The 18,283-nt window shown below is 46.9% G+C and overlaps 1 protein-coding gene across 5 annotated transcripts in view; it reads left to right on the top strand.

Moving 5' to 3' along the window:
• The window catches only part of CCDC30 (coiled-coil domain containing 30), a 502,866-nt gene that overhangs the window by 391,553 nt on the left and 93,030 nt on the right, over positions 1–18,283 (top strand). For 4 of the 5 annotated variants that reach the window (XM_083162761.1, XM_083162762.1, XM_083162764.1 and 1 more), the window contains one exon: positions 10,493–10,658. The exons of the other annotated variant lie outside the window; for it this stretch is intronic. In XM_083162761.1, coding sequence (XP_083018887.1) covers positions 10,493–10,658 — 166 coding nt within the window. The remainder of the gene's footprint in view (positions 1–10,492; positions 10,659–18,283) is intronic. 5 annotated transcript variants of the gene reach the window in all.

The raw sequence follows: 18,283 nt of genomic DNA on the forward strand, positions 1-18,283 counted from the left end.
TATATATATATATATATATATGTTTATAGAGACATATATAACTATATATATATATATATATATATATATATATATATATATATATATATATATATGACACATACATCTATACATACATGCATACATACTAAATGGAAAGCCTTTTTTTTCCCTCTACCCTTTACTCTGAAGAACACCTCACAGTCATAGTGCTCCTATTGAATCCAAACCCACCCATGACTAAGCTATGAGAACCATGTAATGAGTTCCACCAATAACAACTCATAAAAAAGCGCTCAGTGTCTGTTCTCAACGTGGCATGGGACTTAGTCAACTCTCAGTAATGCACAGTACATTTGTGCAATCATGCATGGCTTGGCTGCTGATGGTCTGCTCCATAAATCATTGTCATAATACCAGGTAGGTGAAGCTGCAGCACTAACCCACTCCCATGCACAAAATCATTATTAAGACAAAATCAACGAACAATTATGTTAGCAAAAATACATGCAAACCACAGGGGGTGGTTAGCTAGAGGAGGGCCCAGGGGCACTGACCACTTTTGACTCCATTCTAAGCCACGCCTGTCCATACTCCATTTATGCCATACTTAATCTAGTTTAGAAATATCAATCAACTGTAAACTCAATTCACCTATATGAGGCTACAGATTGTACGCTTGCAGCAGGGACATGTAACCCTTAGATGAGCACGTCATCCCTTTCTTCAGGATACAGATTAACTACACAGGTTCAGTGGCAGTTAAAATTGACCTGAAAGCCATCCCCACAACCTGTGTAATTAACATGTGTCCAGGATGAAAGGGATGGTTTGGACACCCTATCTAACCCCTCAGTGTGTCTGTTGGTACCCAGTTTGTTTTATGACTTTATACTATTGTAAAACACAATTGAATCACCAGTGCTACATAGCAAATAGTAGAAGAAAAAATGAATAATGATTCATTATGTATACATACCACTTTCGGGCGCCTGCACTACCTCACAAGACTCCTCCACCGGCTCCACCTCCTCCTCTTCTTCCCTGGCCTCTTCCACTGCCACCACCTCCTCCTCCACTGCCACCACCTCCTCCTCCACTGCCACCACCTCCTCCTCTACTGCCACCACCTCCTCCTCCACTTCCTCCCCTTCCTTCGGCACCTCCTCCGCCTCCACTTCCTCCGCCTCCCCTTCCTCCAGCACCACCTCCTCGGCCATCTCCTCTGTCACCTCCTCTTGGGCCTGGCCCGCCTCTGCCTCCTCCCAGGCCTGTCGTGCTCGATCCCGTGCTGTGTTGGAAAAAAAAAACATTAGTGCCAATTAGGGGTCATTGGGGCAGATGTATTAAGCCTTAACAAGCAATAAATGCAGAGGTGATAAGTAGAGATAAATGTCCAGCCAATCAGCTCCTTACTGGCTTTTATCAAACACAGCCTGTAACATGTGACATTTGGGCCATTGTATGCATCACAAACAATATTCCTAGACAATTACATATTATATCCACATTACAGGATTTCAAACAGGAAGTAGCACACATATAGTGTATGCCATGTTTAACTCATGATCAGCCAGTTTACCTTATTGGCTTAAAAAAGGTAATGTATGCAATAATGTACAAAATTCCATTTAATGTGTAAACACTCACATCGCGCAATCCTGGCCCTGATTTGCTGGAGCAAATCGGGCTGTCGACGCCTCAGGTCTGACCATCGCCGCTCCAGCTGAGCGATGGTCCTCCGCACCTGGGTGCGGGCGTAGATTCGGCGGCGGGCCGCAGCATATGCACTGCGCTTCTGCCGATTTGTAATGAATGGGCCCGCACGCCCCACCCTGGTCTCCATAACGGAGACCAGTGCCCTGAGCTCCGCAGGCGAAAATGGGGCTGCTCTCCCATAGGCCGCCATCTTAGCAATGGCGCAATACAAGCAATCATGTCCTGTAATTGGTTGTTCACAGTGATATTTGGTATTAACTTTATAGTTCATTTTTACATTAACAGCGTGTATGCGACACAACAGACGGCTAAAACATTGCATCGCAAAACAACACTTGCTGTAGCTTTGCATCGCTGAGCTGACCTTGGCATTACTTAGTATCTACAAAACAGACAGGGTGAAAGAAGTTGGGAAACCATTATACTCACCAAACATGGCTGAAAACAACAGGTGAAATAGTGTGCAACACTATCCAGTTACACATAACTCTACAAGGTACTAAAATAGACAGCTTTATTAGTGTGAAAGCTATACACCTGAAACATAGCAAATAGTGCAAGACCTTTTCCCAATATTAGGCCATGGTGCCATGTAAACACTTACCTTATACCGGCCCACACTAGAGATGTGGAATGAAATGTACCTAGCATCAAGGCAGTATTGAGAGACCTATCACATGTGATTTGGATGCAAGCACTGATTACTATTGCCTGAGTGGTGGACTGGATTAACATATGGAATGGGTTAGTGTCATTTGTTGTACATACCAAACAAGTGCACAGTACAAATTAACATTCACATATAGATTTCATGTCTGGCCACAGTTGTAGGTGTTTATTGGTGTTCAAATCTGCCAATAAGTACTAAATCAGACTTTGAAAGTATGCCTGGTTTTGTACTTTTGTTTTTCCGCTGGTATGGGCGTGGCCTATGCGCCGCACGGTGTACGCTGCCGTACGGAACGCTGCCGCAAAGAACGCAGGGTGTGGCTGATGTACGCCAATGACAGAAATAGTATATAAAGGTGTGCTAGAAAACCAAAATGTTGTTGCAAACATGGCTGGATCTCAATCTGAGGGAGACCAAGAGTACCAGGAACTCATTGCTCGCCTGGACTACAGCACCTCCTATGTGCCCCTCACCACAGACCAGCCAGTGGGAGAAGAGCAGGCAGCTGGCCCAGCAACATCAGGCCAATCTACAGATGCCCAATCTGCAGCTGGGCCATCTTCTGCCTCAGCAGAATCATTGGGAACACAGCAGGTGGCTTCCCAACAGAGTAGCCTGGCCAGCACTTCAAGTACAGCGACAGGTGGCTGTGGGCGTGGCCGAAAGAGGCAAACAGAGGAACCAAGCAGCAGTAACATGGCATTCGAACCGCAGGAGCTTGCCATACTGGTACCCCGTGCACGGGATTGGATAGAGTGTCCACAGGACAGGTTGACACACACAAGGAGATGGAAGATTTGGGAGGACATAACTGTGGAGATTAATGCGGTAGCTCCACAAGTTCGTGAGGCAGAGCAAGTAAAGAAGAGGCAAGTTCATGTGTGTTACATTTGAGCAGAACAAGACCAGTATTGTTTTAATTAGATGTTAGATGGATTTGGTAAATGGTCGGTCACGTTGCTAGGAGCAACAGACATGATTGCCATGTCACTTAGTCGATAGTTATTGTAGGGTGAGTGTGAATGTATCTTCTAAGGGTTGGTTTTTTTGGTTTAATATAATGTAAGTTATGTGTAATGAAGCACATGTTGTAATTTGTTGCAGATTGAAATGGCTGCTACAGCAAACATCAGGAGTGACATGTAGTAATATGTAAACTTTGATTGCAGGTGGCACGACTTCAAAACCAACCTCAAGAAGAAACTGACCAAACGGTGGGAACACAGCCACACCTCTGGGGCTGGCCCCATGCCAGGCCGCCTGAAGCTCACCCCCCTGGAGGAGATGGCAGAGTGCTGTATTGCAATAGAGGAGGTCCGGGGGGTGAGCAACATGGATAGCGAGGCCCCAGCGGAAGTCTTTGCTGCTTTTGTTGAAGGTAATTATTTGGCATGGCATAAGTAGTTGGTACTAATTTTCTTGGAATGTGTTGTAATTGTAATTTTTTCTTTCACCAGCATCCCCGCCGTTTGGTCATGCAAGTCTTCAGGAGGTGGAGGAGTCTGTGCCACCTGCCACCAGTGAGGTGTCACCTGCCACCAGTGTGCCACCATGAGGGTACCCACATTTGCCCTCGGTTCGAAAGTCTTGTTTGGTTCCCCTGTTGCCCTCTTTCGGCTACCATTACTGTCTGCTGTTCTTGAAGTGTTGGTGCTATACTTTTGTTGTGAAGCCACCTGATGTGTTCCTAATGATTCTGCTGTGGCTATTAGGGATGCCAATCCCGGGGCATTTTTTCAATCCCGGGATCCGGGATTGAAAAATGCTCAATCCCGGGATTCCCGGGATCCCGGGATTGGCATCCAAACCAAAAAGCCCATTATTAGCATTGGACCCACCCCGGCCGACCCGCACATCTACTTACATAAGGAATCGGCGGGCGGCCGGGAGTGGGTTTGGAGGTGCACGGTGCCTCCCGGCAAGTGCACCTCCAGGTGGGCGGAGGCAGGCTGGCATGCAGGCGGGCGGCAGAGAAGAGGCGGGCAGGCGGAGGCAGGCCGGCGGGTAGGCGGGCGGTCACTGGTGACGTGTGGCTTGCGCAGCGTGACCTCTACTGTCACGCTACGCAGGCCGCACGCCGGGTCAGCTTGCGGGAACAGCCGGGCAGCGTCTGAGCGAGTGCTCAGACGCTGCCCGGCATTAGACTGCGCATGCGCAGTCTAATCCCGAAATCCCGGGATTGGATACTCCAATCCCGGGATTGAAATCCCAGACTTTTTTAGGCCAAATCCCGGGATCCCGCCGATCCCGATCCCGGGATTGGCCACACTAGTGGCTATGTATGTCAATAATTTAATTTGTTGCATGTGTCCAAAAACATGCTTTTTCCATTTTCTGTTTGACGTTATTGTAATAAATTTATATTTTGATCCCCAAATGTGTGGTTTTTTGGTAAATGTAGAAGTGACATGTATATTTATATTAGTGATAGTAAGTTCTGTCCATTGCTTGCAGTGTAAATGTGTGTCAAAACTGCAGCATATATTTGTGTGTTTAGTAATGGTCCATTTAAGCTGCAATGGTTCCAATTGAAGCAATGAGAAGAGTGTAATTAATGAGTAAAGGAGTGGATTGTATTGTGATCAGCTGACATTGGTTGAGGTGCGCCCGTACTGATTGGGCGTTCCGAATGCCTAGCGCATGACCGAGTGGTGTCCGCAAAGAAATACTTGCTTATGGACACCGCATATTTCTTGCCTTTTGGTTCGTGTGCATTCGGTGTGCTGTCCGAATGCACGCCTACTATAATTAGTGCACTCCCTCGTGTACGCCCATGTTTACGCCCAGTTTAGCCCACTTTGAAACTACGCCCCTGTGTAGTTCCGAATGACGCCCATAAGACGCCCAAATTTCACGAGTGCACATTTCTGTACGGTATTAGTGTGAACAAGTACGGAGACCATGCGTGGCACATGCGCATAGCGTTGCCCACGCATGCGCAGACGGCTAAAAAACGCCATCCGAAAGAATTCGGGAAAGTACGCATCGACCAGAATAAGGCCCAAAGAGACTGGGATAGAGAAAAAAAGAAAGACAGGCAGAAGGAGTGAGAAGGATAAATAGACAAGGAGAGAGTCAGTGTGAGTATGCATGGGAGCAGCGTCCAGATCCCTGTTGACTCTCTTACCTCAGTGGCAGCGAGACCTGTCTCCTCACTCTCCAGTACAAAGAAGGCAGTGCATTGGCAGGTGTGTCTTGATGGAAGCTCTGTGGCCCCTGGTTGCTGGTGTAGGACACACATCGGGATAGCCCTGTGGTCCTCCTGCCCACTTTGCAGTGCGAGACTTCTGGGTCTTGTGACATCTCAGATTCTGAGTCCTCGGTCTAGAAACAAATATTTTTTTTTAATTCCTAAACGATGTGCCTTTGTGCCCCCACCCCCTGATTCCGCCACTGTAAATACACACACAACTCACACTACATACAAACTTATACACACACAGCATACATACATGCTAGAAACACACATCATACAAACAATAAACACACAGCAAACATATAAATATATACATATACACACACACTTACATGTACAATGCAGCCATAGAGAGACTCGGCAGATGGGATGTCCTTCAGCTGGTGGGTCTGCACTGCTTCTTCTACAGGAGCCCAGCTCTCTGGATGAGGGGGTGGCGGCTCTGTACAAGGGATGGTGAGAAGCTCCTCACTTCTGAAGAGAGGAGGAACAACCGAAACGCTCAGTGCCTGTGTAGTGCGGACAAGGCGCCAGCCCCGAATGGCATGGGGCGGTGTAGAGCAGCCTGACCCGACAGGAGAACACCAGGAGCAGGAGTTTAGCTGAGCTGGCCTCTTCTCGTTCCAGGACATGCAGGCCACGTACCTACAGCTGTGCCACAGGGGAGCTGGAGCCCTGCCTGCCCGCCTTCCCCGAGGAGCCCTTTGGCATGGGGTCTGTGCTGTTCGGGGCCCAGGAGCTGAGGGAGCGGGAGGTGAAGGAGCTGTGCTGCTGGCTGCAACTCTACCTGGGACTTACGCTGGACTCGTTACAGCAAGCGGAAGCTGAGTGAGGTGGCATAGTAATCAGGACGCTGACATATTGAAGAAGACATTGCCAGTGCCCTGATAACTCTGGTGCCTTACTCTGCTGTGTACTCTGCATAACGGTAGGGCCAGCCCTGCAAATTCAGCAAGTTACACACTTGCCAAGTCATTTGCTCCAGAATGGGCAGAATAGGGCAGCAGCAGGGAAATGCCCCATGTTTTATGAGCATCCCCATGAAAACACTGGACGTTCACCTGGGAATGCAGGTGGGGCGATGTCTGCTCTGGGTGGGCTGTTGAAGTCACATGACATTAGCACCCGCCCCCTTTTTTTTGATCTGTGGCAGAAATAGGTTAGATGTGTACTCATATACATCTCCTTGCATGCTGAAGAGGGGATGTGGGAGGGGGCGGTGTGGGCATTTGGCAGGGCGGTGGCCGGCACTGACCTGTTCGCTAGGCAGTGAGCATATGCAGCCTAGCGAACAGATCTTAATCAGGCCCCTAGTACTGTTGCTCTCCTCTTCAAAATCAAATTAAACAAACCTATGAACTTAATTGTGGCAGCATTAACAGGGAAGATAAGAAAGTGGCCAAAAACATAATCGAAAAAAGACAGCCCAGTTTGAAACCGCATTTTTTTTTTTACAAATATATCAATGTGTACCAGAATGATGGGAAGAAAAAAGTGTGTATAAGGCTTGGAATGGCTGATTATTCCACATTATATGTAAAAGATAGTGGATGCAGTGTGTGATGGCATATGAACATGCATGGCTTCCAGTAGTCCTCATGGCCCATACATACTGGGCGACTTTGAGCTGAAAGTCGCTCAAAACAGCAGGTTTGAGCAGCTTTCAGCTCAAAGCCGCCCAGTGTGAATGGCCTGACGCAGAGGCGTAACTAGACCTTTGTGGGCCCCATAGCAAAATTTTTAATGGGACCTCCAACTCAGGTCTTCTCAAGAGTCTGTATGGCTAGTGCCGCACAAGAAGTGTGGTTAGTGTTGCCTCTCATATATACATCCATACACCACTGCTCTCATACATATAAACATACACCGTTGCTCTCATATATACACACACACATAGCCGATCTTTTACATACATACAAGCACATACACATATACTTAGCATCTCTTTTATATACATACATAGCCTCTAATGTACATACACTGCCTCCTTAATACTATACATGCATAGTTGCATACATGCATTCATACACTGCCTGTCATATACTGTACATCTTACCCCTCCACACTAGCGCACACGGAGACCACCTTCCCTGGGTGGTGACTCTGAGCAGCCACCACTACAACTGGGACGAGGACACTGCCACTGGCTGGCTTAATGCTGTTACTAGAGGATATCATCCGCTCATTGTGTTGCTTACCAGAGGCGCTGCTACGTCTAAAGAGGGGACACTGGCTGCTCCACAATACTGCTGCTTTCTCTGTAGTGACGCTGGCCGAGTTGTGCTGCAGTGCTTATTGGGCTGGTGCTGCTTCTTCTAACAGTAGGACACTGTACCTTGCTGTCGCTGTTTCTATAGTGCCGCTTGTCAGCTCGGCAGTCCTGCTGCTGGCGGGAGATGCGATGCACGGCTGCTTTCACTCATTTTCGGCCTGCTTGCCTCCCTGGGAACCCGCGGTGGTGTGCATACACTAAGTAAACATTTTTCTTTAAAATCACAGTGCAGGGGATCGCTTGCTGGACCCACGGGCCCTCGAAACACCTGACTGGCGGCAGGCCCCATAGTGCACCCCCTGCACCCTCCATAGTTACGCCACTGTGCTGCACATACTTTTTGGGTACTTGTTTCCTAGCACGGCCACAACGATTAGGATCTCGGGCATCGCAGGTAAAAAAAATCACGTCGGTCGCATCCCATGCGGCCAAAAAAATCGCATGTGATGCGACCGACGCGATGCCCGCGATTTCCCATAGGGAACAATGGAAAGTGCCTCAATTTACCCAAATCAACATAGGGAACAATGTTAAATGGCCCAGAGACACCAAAAAACCGCCCTGAACAGTGAAATGGTCCCCCAAAAATAGTTAACGCCACCCCACGATCAACGTGAACCCGAAGCGTAGTGAGCGTAGTGAGCGCAGCGAGCCCGCGAGGGGCGGCGGTACGCGTCCTCCGACCTTTTCATGCCCCCACTATCCACATCGGCGTGGAGTTGAGAATAGATAGTGTGGCGAGCGCAGGTTCACAGGTATCCACGTCCCCTTGCGGGCTTCACAGGTATCCGCGTCCCCTCGCGGGCTTCACAGGTATCCGCGTCCCCACGCGGGGCTCGCCACGCTTCGGGCTCGGTGGCACGCTGCGCTCGCCACACTCTCTATTCTCAACTCCACGCTGACGTGGATAGTGGAGGAATGAAACGGTCGAAGGACGCGTACCGCCGCCCCTCGAGGGCTCGCTGCGCTCGCCACGCTTCGGGTTCACGTCGATCGTGGGGTGGCGTTAACAATTTTTTGGGGCCATTTCACTGTTTTGGGGTCTCAGGGCCATTTAACATTGTTCCCTATGTTGATTTGGGTAAATTGAGGCATTTTACATTGTTCCATATGGGAAATCGCGGGCATCACGTCGGTACCATCGCATGCTTTTTTTGGCCGCATGCGATGTGACCGACGCAATTTTGACTTTTTCAATGCATTTCAATGGGAAATCACGGGCATCGCGTCGGTCACATCGCAGACCATTATAAATGACCCGCGATGCCCGCGATTGTGGCCGTGCTAGGAAACAAGTACCACTTTTTGTACTAGATCTCATTTTATTGCAAAACCGAGATGCGATGAGATGCTATATTATATACAATAATTGTAACGTGTATGGGCACCTTTAGTGTTTATTTATGATGTGACAGAAGCAAATGGATTCAGTGACCGTGTATCTCAAACCCCATTCTTTTTCTGAGCTATATTGTTCACAAAATCACCTAGTGTGTATGGGACTTAAGGCATTTAAAGGACGAGAAGCCCAGACTTTCAGTAATATTTTCTTTAAATACAGAAGCTCTGCACACACCTTAATTTACCATGGCTCCATTTTTTCTAAATAGATGTAAAGGTACTTGTGTATTAGCCGGGCGCCCAATTAGCATACGTACGCAGCCGTATTCTAAGCTATGCAGCGTAGTCCAACGGCTGCCTAGCGTAGTGACTCCGCAGCAGCCCAATGGCTGCCTAGCGTGCTTAGCATAGTGACTCCACGGCAGCCCGGCTGTGTCTCCGGCCTCCATGGCTCTGTCCCCGGCATCCAGGCCAAGCCTAGTGAGCGCCTCTCACACAGCACCGGTAACCGCCAGATCCCCTGCGCTGGCGGAGAGGCACTCCAGCTGTCTGAGACGCAGGTGCGTCTAAGACACTCCTGCGTCTCAGTAATTATTAGCATTTGCACCTCATGCATACAGGGAGTATGCGGGCGCAATTGCGTCCTATGCACAATAAAGGAGGCATTTTCAAACCCCCACTATCCACACTAGCCCGAAGCATGGCGGCGAATGTGTTACGCGTCCTCCCGACCTGTTCATACCCCCACTATCCACGCTGGCTTTCAGTTGATTTTATAAAGTGTGACGAGCCCGAAGCGTGGTGAGCGGACGTGGAACACATGTGAGGTAATCTGCGGGGCTCGCTGCGCTCGCCACGCTTCGGGCTCAGTGGCTAGCTGCACTCGCGACACTTTATAAAATCAACTCCACGCCGACGTGGATAGTGGGGTTAGGAACAGGTCGGGAGGACGCATTGTCACAGGTTCTGCAGCCATTACACTTTCACATCACCTTCAGCTGTGACAGGGACACTGACTGGCAGCAGTGGCAGCGGCAACACTATGATACTTCTGACTGAGTATGCTATGCGGGAACACTACGCTGATTCTGACAGAGATGATGGCTACGCGTCCGCGGGAACACTATGCTGACACTGACTACGCTAACTATGCTGGCCGCGGGAACACTACTCTGATTCTGACAGCGCCGCTACGCTAACTACATACCGGGCACCGGGCTTATACACAAGTACTGATGTAAATGTAATAGAATACTTTATTAACATTTTTTTTATGAGTTTATAGAATCTATTTTTATTTTATTTTTTTGTCTAGGAGAGTTTTAGATCAGAGATTTGAGGAACTTCATCAAGAAATAAAAGTACTGCATGAGCAAGAAATTTCACTCACCCAGAGGAATTGTGATCTTCAGTTTAAAATTCATCAACAGGAATCCAAATTATTACATTTGGATGATGAAAAGAAAGCACAGACTACAGAAGTCAGTAACACAGTTTGGTGATTTTGTCAACCACTTTGCATATACAATTTAAAAGTTCTCTCTATCCTCTGTACACAACCCCTCAGAGACACGACTACTGCATTCTGATAAAGGCCCTTATTCAGATTGACTTGCTCCAACATGAATTTGCTCAGAGAGTGGTTTTGTAGCTACTGCGCTACATGTATGTGCAAGGACTGGTCACCGCGCTCGCACAGGATACAGCCAATAGAAATTACACTCAGAGCACGGTTGGCCATTGTGAGCTTAACGTGGGCGAATTGAAGTGCGCGGTTACAAAAGTGGGCAAAACTGGGCGGTAACCGTGGCATACACATGGGTGGTGACTTAAAGAGCTGGGCGATGGCCTCGCTCCACTGAGTGAGCGTTCAGGCTGCTAGACCTCACAAACATTTGGCAAAAAAAAGCAGGTATTACGTCCGCTCTGCAGGTCCACATTCTCTCAGACAATCAACACACACCATAGGGAAATCACTTACACCTGTATGCAATACTACCCATGCAATGAAAACAAAAAGGTAGTCTTTGGCGCTAGGGACCAGTGGGGTGTATCTTGTCACCCTGCAGCCACCGCGTTAGAGGAATGCCAGCCTCTAAACAACAACAGAGAACAAAAATAACGTGGGGCGCTTGGGTGAGACAATAATGAATAACAAATTTATTAAAAAACACATATACACAACATTACATACATATATGCACTCTAAAATACTACAGTGTCAAATGGACACTAATTATAATCACTGTATATGAGCACTGGTGAATTGCACCTTTCCCTTTTAGGGTGGGAAGGGAGTAAAGTTGAAATTAGTTTCAATCCATTGATCCTTTAGACACAATGTCCTTTTTCCTTTTCAGGATAAAAAAAGTTCACAAAGGTGAAAAAGGGGGCCGGTGTGCACACTTATTTAACTTCAACATTAGCGCCTCACTTAGTAATGAAGTGGTAGTTTCAAAGTGGAGACAGGACTTCTGTTACTGGGATGGAAGTAACAGTGTCCGTCCTGTCACCAGCAGTATTTCTTACCGCTCCTTGGTGTGGGCAACGTTCAAGTTGGTACACAGGGGGATCTGTGTTGTAGCGTCAGCTATCTCTGTATCGCTCGGCTGTCTCCAAGTCAGATGGTACGTGCAGCCGGCAGTGTCTCCCGGCAAGTGCCGTCTCCTCGCCGCGGCTTTCTCTCCTGATGTTGTTCACACACGCGATGCTCTGCCAGGTTGAGAAAGCCGCCCAGTGTGCGGCGAAAACGCGTTCCCAAGAGACACCTGGATCACTTGCTCCTGCTACCCGCCCATCACCGACTACAGAGCCGGAAGATTGACTCCAATAGCCGCAGGCCTCTGCTCCCACTGCAGACGCTGTGGCAGAGCGTCGCGTGTGTGAACAACATCAGGAGAGAAAGCCGCGGCGAGGAGACGGCACTTGCCGGGAGACACAGCCGGCTGCACGTACCATCTGACTTGGAGACAGCCGAGCGATACGGAGATAGCAGACGCTACAACACAGATCCCCCTGTGTACCAACTTGACCGTTGCCCACACCAAGGAGCGGTAAGAAATACTGCTGGTGACAGGACGGACACTGTTACTTCCATCCAAGTAACAGAAGTCCTGTCTCCACTTTGAGACTACCACTTCATTACTAAGGGCCTTATTTTGGTTCATTCTTTCTGACAAAATCCTTCTTAGATGGACAAAACCATGTGCACTGCAGGTGGGGCAGATGTAACATGTGCAGAGAGAATTAGATTTGGGTGAGTAATTTTGTTTCTGTGCAGGAAAAATACTGACTGCTTTATTTTTACACTGCAATATAGATCTCACTTTGAAGTAAAACCCCACCCAAATCTAATTCTCTCTGCACATGTTACATCTGCCCCACCTGCAGTGCACATGGTTTTGCCCATCTAAGAAGGATTTTGTCAGAAAGAATGAACCAAAATAATGCCCTAAGTGAGGCGCTAATGTTGAAGTTAAATAAGTGTGCACACCGGCCCCCTTTTTCATCTTTGTGAACTTTTTTTATCCTGAAAAGGAGAAAGGACATTGTGTCTAAAGGATCAATGGATTGAAACTAATTTCAACTTTACTCCCTTCCCACCCTAAAAGGGAAAGGGGCAATTCACCAGTGCTCATATACAGTGGTTATAATTAGTGTCCAATTGACACTGTAGTATTTTAGAGTGCATATATGTATGTAATGTTGTGTATATGTGTTTTTTAATAAAGTTGTTATTCATTCTTGTCTCACCCAAGCGCCCCACATTATTTTTGTTCACTACCCATGCAATGTTCAATTTGCTGTCATTAAACAATTAAGCAACTGCAAGCCACACACACACCTTAACCACACATTACTGTATCTGAGCTTTTTTTTTTGTTTTGCTGACCAAATACAGTTAGTGTTTTTATTGTTTTGGTCACCAAATACAGCAAAATTCATTACATGATGTTCCAGTTATAAATGTACAACATTAATCCACAAGTGTGCCTGTCATTTTTGGAGCACACTACACACAATTATAAAGAGTCAACATGTTTTGGTGTTGAAAGTCACACCTGATATAATAATAGTGTCTAACAAACAAAATTAAAATAAAAAATGTCAGGAAAAGATATGTCATCATCAACAACATCTGCCCCACAACAGCTGTGTTGTAAGTCCAGGGCAGCACTGGATGTGCATCACCCAGTAATCATGGCAGCCAGCATCAAACGCATAAACCCAACAAATGGCATTTACAGAGAAGGTACTTGCAATCTTGGTACCCTTTGCATGGGAATAGATAGAGTTGGGCCCAAAGAAGATGAGCCCCTCCATAAAGGAGAAAAATAGGGGAGAAACAATGGAGGAAAACAATAAGGTGGCACCACATCAACTTTTTCAGGCTTTTTTGCCCTTGGTGGGCACCTTGGGTTGGGCAGCGGGTCTTTTGCCTCATCAGGGTGAGGGGGTTGGGGGGGCAGCTGCTGCTGAGGGGGGTGGTGGAATCTCCCTTCGACCAGCATGGGATGTGGGTTGGTTGGATAGCGGCAGGAAGGGCTGCCATGATTGCCCTGTTGGTGCTGACGAGTTCCACCAAAAGCTTGTTGTGGCGGATGGCCTGCTGCGCCATGGTCTTTTGTGCAGCAGCCATCTCGCCCAGCACCAACAGGACCCTGTCCTACCGCTTCACCTTCCTGCTGGTGAATTTCTACCAGCAGCTGTTTTACTGGTTTCCCTCTCACCCTGTGGGGCCACTGACTGTTGGCCCACTGCTGCTTTAGCTGTTGGTGGTGGTGTAAGTGGAGGCACAGCCACATCTGTTAATAGGGAAACATTGGTTACCATCACACAACTACACAATCTGAGCAAACAGGAACATGCTGATTTACACATTTATCTATCTCTTGAATTCCTATAGGAACAGGAGAATGCGCTTATATGCTGAGTTTCCCTTTTTCTACCATGGATGAGTTCAAATGATCAAGAACAATGGAGACTGTTTGCAACATAAAAGCAATAATTTGCAATTTATTTTATATAGACATTAATTATAAATTATATACACAAAAAGAAAAACGAAAAAGTATCAGAAAAATTAATAAACATATAAAATATATATATATATATATATATATATATATATTAAATAAATAAATAAATAATTTGTTGGAATGTAGTACTTTGTAAAGTGGGGAAAGCCACGAGACTTTCAAACAAATGTTCCACACTGGAAGTAATTGGAGGCGCCGGCTTTGGCCCGTTATTTGTGAAAAAGTCAATTTAGCCACATGCAAAGATTTTGTAGGGGAAAGTATTCTCTCACCAAAGGACAGTTAATATCTGGGTTTTGTATGTAATTGCATGCGTTTAGCACGTGAATCTCACCCTTATTCCAGTGGTGGCAGTGGCGGAGTGTCCCGCTGGGAGGGGGGTTAGCGTACCGGTCCGAGCGTTGGAAGCAACTCGCGGGTCTCTCACTCCCGCTGCTGCTGGCTTGTGGACAAATGCTGGCGGCAGATAACCTCTCACGTTTGCCGTACCTCCTCCTCCCGTCGTTCTCCTGATCTGTGTTGCCTGGGCTGCGGCTGGATGGGCACAGGTAGTGCAGTCCATGTGTGACACACTGTAGGTGAATGGCGTCCACAGGGTGTCAGAGTGATTCGGGCTGTGTCGGTACTCCAATGAGGCTGGCTGGGTCCACCCACTAATGCGTTTCGCCCGACTGGGGGGCTTTTTCAAAGAATGAATTTGAAAAAGCCCCCCCAGTCGGGCGAAACGCGTTTGAAAAGTGGACCCAGCCAGCCTCATTGGAGTACCGACACAGCCCATATCACTCTGACACCCTGTGGACGCCATTCACCTACAGCGTGTCACACACGGACTGCACTACCTGTGCCCATCCAGCCGCAGCCCAGGCAACACAGATCAGGAGAATGCCGGGAGGAGGAGGTACGGCAAACGTGAGAGAATATCTGCCGCCAGCGTCTGTCCACAAGCCAGCAGCAGGAGTGAGAGACCCGCGAGCTGCCTCCAACGCTCGGACCGGTACGCTGACCCCCTCCCAGCGGGACACTCCGAGACTGCGACCACTGGAGTAAGGGTGAGAGTCACGTGCTAAACGCACGCAATTACAGACAAAACCCAGATATTAACTGTCCTTTGGTGAGAGAATACTTTCCCCTACAAAATCTTTGCATGTGGCTAAATTGACTTTTTCACAAATAACGGGCCAAAGCCGGCGCCTCCAATTACTTCCAGTGTGGAACATTTGTTTGAAAGTCTCGTGGCTTTCCCCACTTTACAAAGTACTACATTCCAACAAATTATTTATTTATTATATTTATTAATTTTTCTGATACTTTTTCGTTTTTCTTTTTGTGTATATAATGTACTAGTACATGAAATGTTATAGGTGGCCACCTATGTCTTTTTAACATTTAGAATTAATGTCTATATAAAATAAATTGCAAATTATTGCTTTTATATTGCAAACAGTCTCCATTGTTCTTGATCATTTGAACTCATCCATGGTACAAAAAGGGAAACTCAGCATATAAGCGCATTCTCCTGTTCCTATAGGAATTCAACACATTTCTCTGTATACTTCCACGGTTAATCCATGGGCATATGCAGCTTTTTTGTACTGACACTAGTACAATTTTTGAAAATTGCAGCTAAATAATAACTACCAGTATTATATTAAATAATAATAAATATATACATATACTATCTGTTTATATTTTTTCTTCTGTATGGTCAATTAGCGCCCAATGTTCCCCTGTTTTTCAGGGGTTATCCATTTATCTATCTCTGCACAAAACCCTCCACCGGGAGCTCACTGTCCATGTTAGCAAGCTTCTGCAATGTAATTCAGGGGGCGCATCACCAGATGTTTTGGGTAAGAACCAGCCCGGTGGTCTGGCTGTGCCTCCACCGTTCACTCAGTTTGGCCTTCAGCTTTGATTTGAAGTCCTACCACCTAAAAATAAGTGAGATCATATCAATATCTAAGAAATTAATGTTACAAATGCCCTCTTCTCATTTTTCTACCAATTTTAAACATAAATATTTTTGGGGAATAAATCTAGCTGTGTGTCCATTTCATACCATTCCAATTATAGAGAATGCAGATAATTATTAACAAATATCATAAATGTTTAACCCCTTCCCGACAATTGACGTACATTTACGTCATGGTCGGGAAGTACTTCCCGACACATGGCGTAAATGTACGTCATGGCATTTAACTGTCACCGCGTCTATAGACGCGGTGACAGTTTCAACATGTCTGCTGTCCCTGACAGCAGACATGTCCGTGCATGCCCAGGGGGGGCTGCGATGCCGCCCCCCCGTCGGCGATCGCTGTGATTGGCTGTTCAGTGTGAACAGCCAATTACAGCGTTTTCTGTGTCACCGGCGAATAACGTTCGCCGGTGACACGCGATCGGAGGTGATTGGTGCTGTAAAGTACAGCACCAATCACCGCGGGGTGTAAGGGTGACACTGGTGTCACCCCACCTCACCCCGCCCGCCCCCAAAGGCCGTGATTGGTCCGTCGGACCGACGGACCAATCACAGCCATGGAGGGGGGTTTAAACTAACGGTGACTGCACTGCAGACGCCATTCCGGTCTGGAATTGCGTGCAGTGCGGTCACCGTGCCTAGCTGCCGCGATATACTGACCAGAACCTTGCAAAATACTTACCTGATCCTTGCAAATATCTTGCCTGCTTCATCACTGCTTGTAGTGTGCTGGATGCTTCCTGGATCCTGTTACTTGTGACTTCCTGTGTTGTGAACTTGTGCTGCTGCAGTGTAATAGCGTTAGTTAGATAGAGAGAGATAGAGAGAGATAGTGTCAGAGAGTGCTATATTTTGTGCTGCTGCAGTGTGATAGAGAGATAGAGAGAGATAGAGAGAGATAGAGAGAGATAGAGAGAGAGAGATAGAGAGGCCTAGTGACAGAGAGTGCTATATTTTGTGCTGCTGCAGTGTGATAGTTATAGATAGAGAGATAGAGAGAGATAGAGAGAGAGATAGAGATAGTGACAGATTGTGCTATATATTTTTTATATAACTGACTGCTGCCCCCCCTTTTGTGCTGATCAGTATAAATTAACTGATCAGCAACTTTTTGGGGGCGCAGTTTTTTTTTATATATATATATATATACCTGTCACTGCTGCTGCTGCAGTGTCATAGAGTGTTAGATAGTGAGAGATAGAGAGATAGAGAGAGATAGTGACAGAGAGTGATAGAGAGTGCTAAATTTTGTGTCTGCTGCCCCCGCCTTTTGTGCTGATCACTATATCTGAGGTGATCAGCAACTTTTTGGGGGTGCAGAGGTTTTTTTTTTTTATATATATACCTGCCAGTTGCACTGTCAGTTGCACCAAAGGTTGTGCACCTGCTGCCCCTCACTGGTAATCAGTGTCGCATCACTGATCACCTTTTTTTTTTGTGTGTGTGCTGTGGGGTCTTTTTTTAATTTTTTTTTTTACACACACTGTGATTTTGTGGGTGTCCTGTGGCCGCTGTGCGCTGATCAGTGACGTACATCACTGATCATCTTTTTCGGCACAGGGTTGATCTATTTTTTTTTTTTTTATCAAATTCCTGTTGCCTTTGAGCGCTGTTCAGTGACGGACGTTACTGACCAACATCTGTGCTCAATTTTTGGCGCAGGACCTTTTTTTTTTTTTTTTTAACCCCTTCAATTTTTTTTTTTTTTAACCCCTTCATTTTTTTTTTTTTTGTATAAAGTATTTTTTTTTTTCTGCACTACATACACACTACACACTACATACCCCCCTGGTTGAAATAAAGTTTGTACCCCCCCCCTACACTATACACGTGTTGAAACATTTCACTACCAGTAACACAAAAATAAAAATGGCATCCCAAATGTCATCCCAAATGTCATCCCAAATGTCATCCCAGTCATCCAGAAGAATGTATTCAGTGGAGGAGGCATATGCCATGCTTGCTTCTGACTCTGACACAGCCAGTGATGCAAGCGGGGAATTTGAAGGATTCGCCTTAAGCTCCTCCTTCTCCTCTGGTGATGAGGGACCCCCTCAAAGACGCCCCCGTAGAGCAGCTGAGACCCCCCCCCCCA

Source organism: Crinia signifera, chromosome 19, assembly GCF_055691185.1.
Source record: "Crinia signifera chromosome 19, ASM5569118v1, whole genome shotgun sequence".
NCBI lineage: Eukaryota > Metazoa > Chordata > Amphibia > Anura > Myobatrachidae > Crinia > Crinia signifera.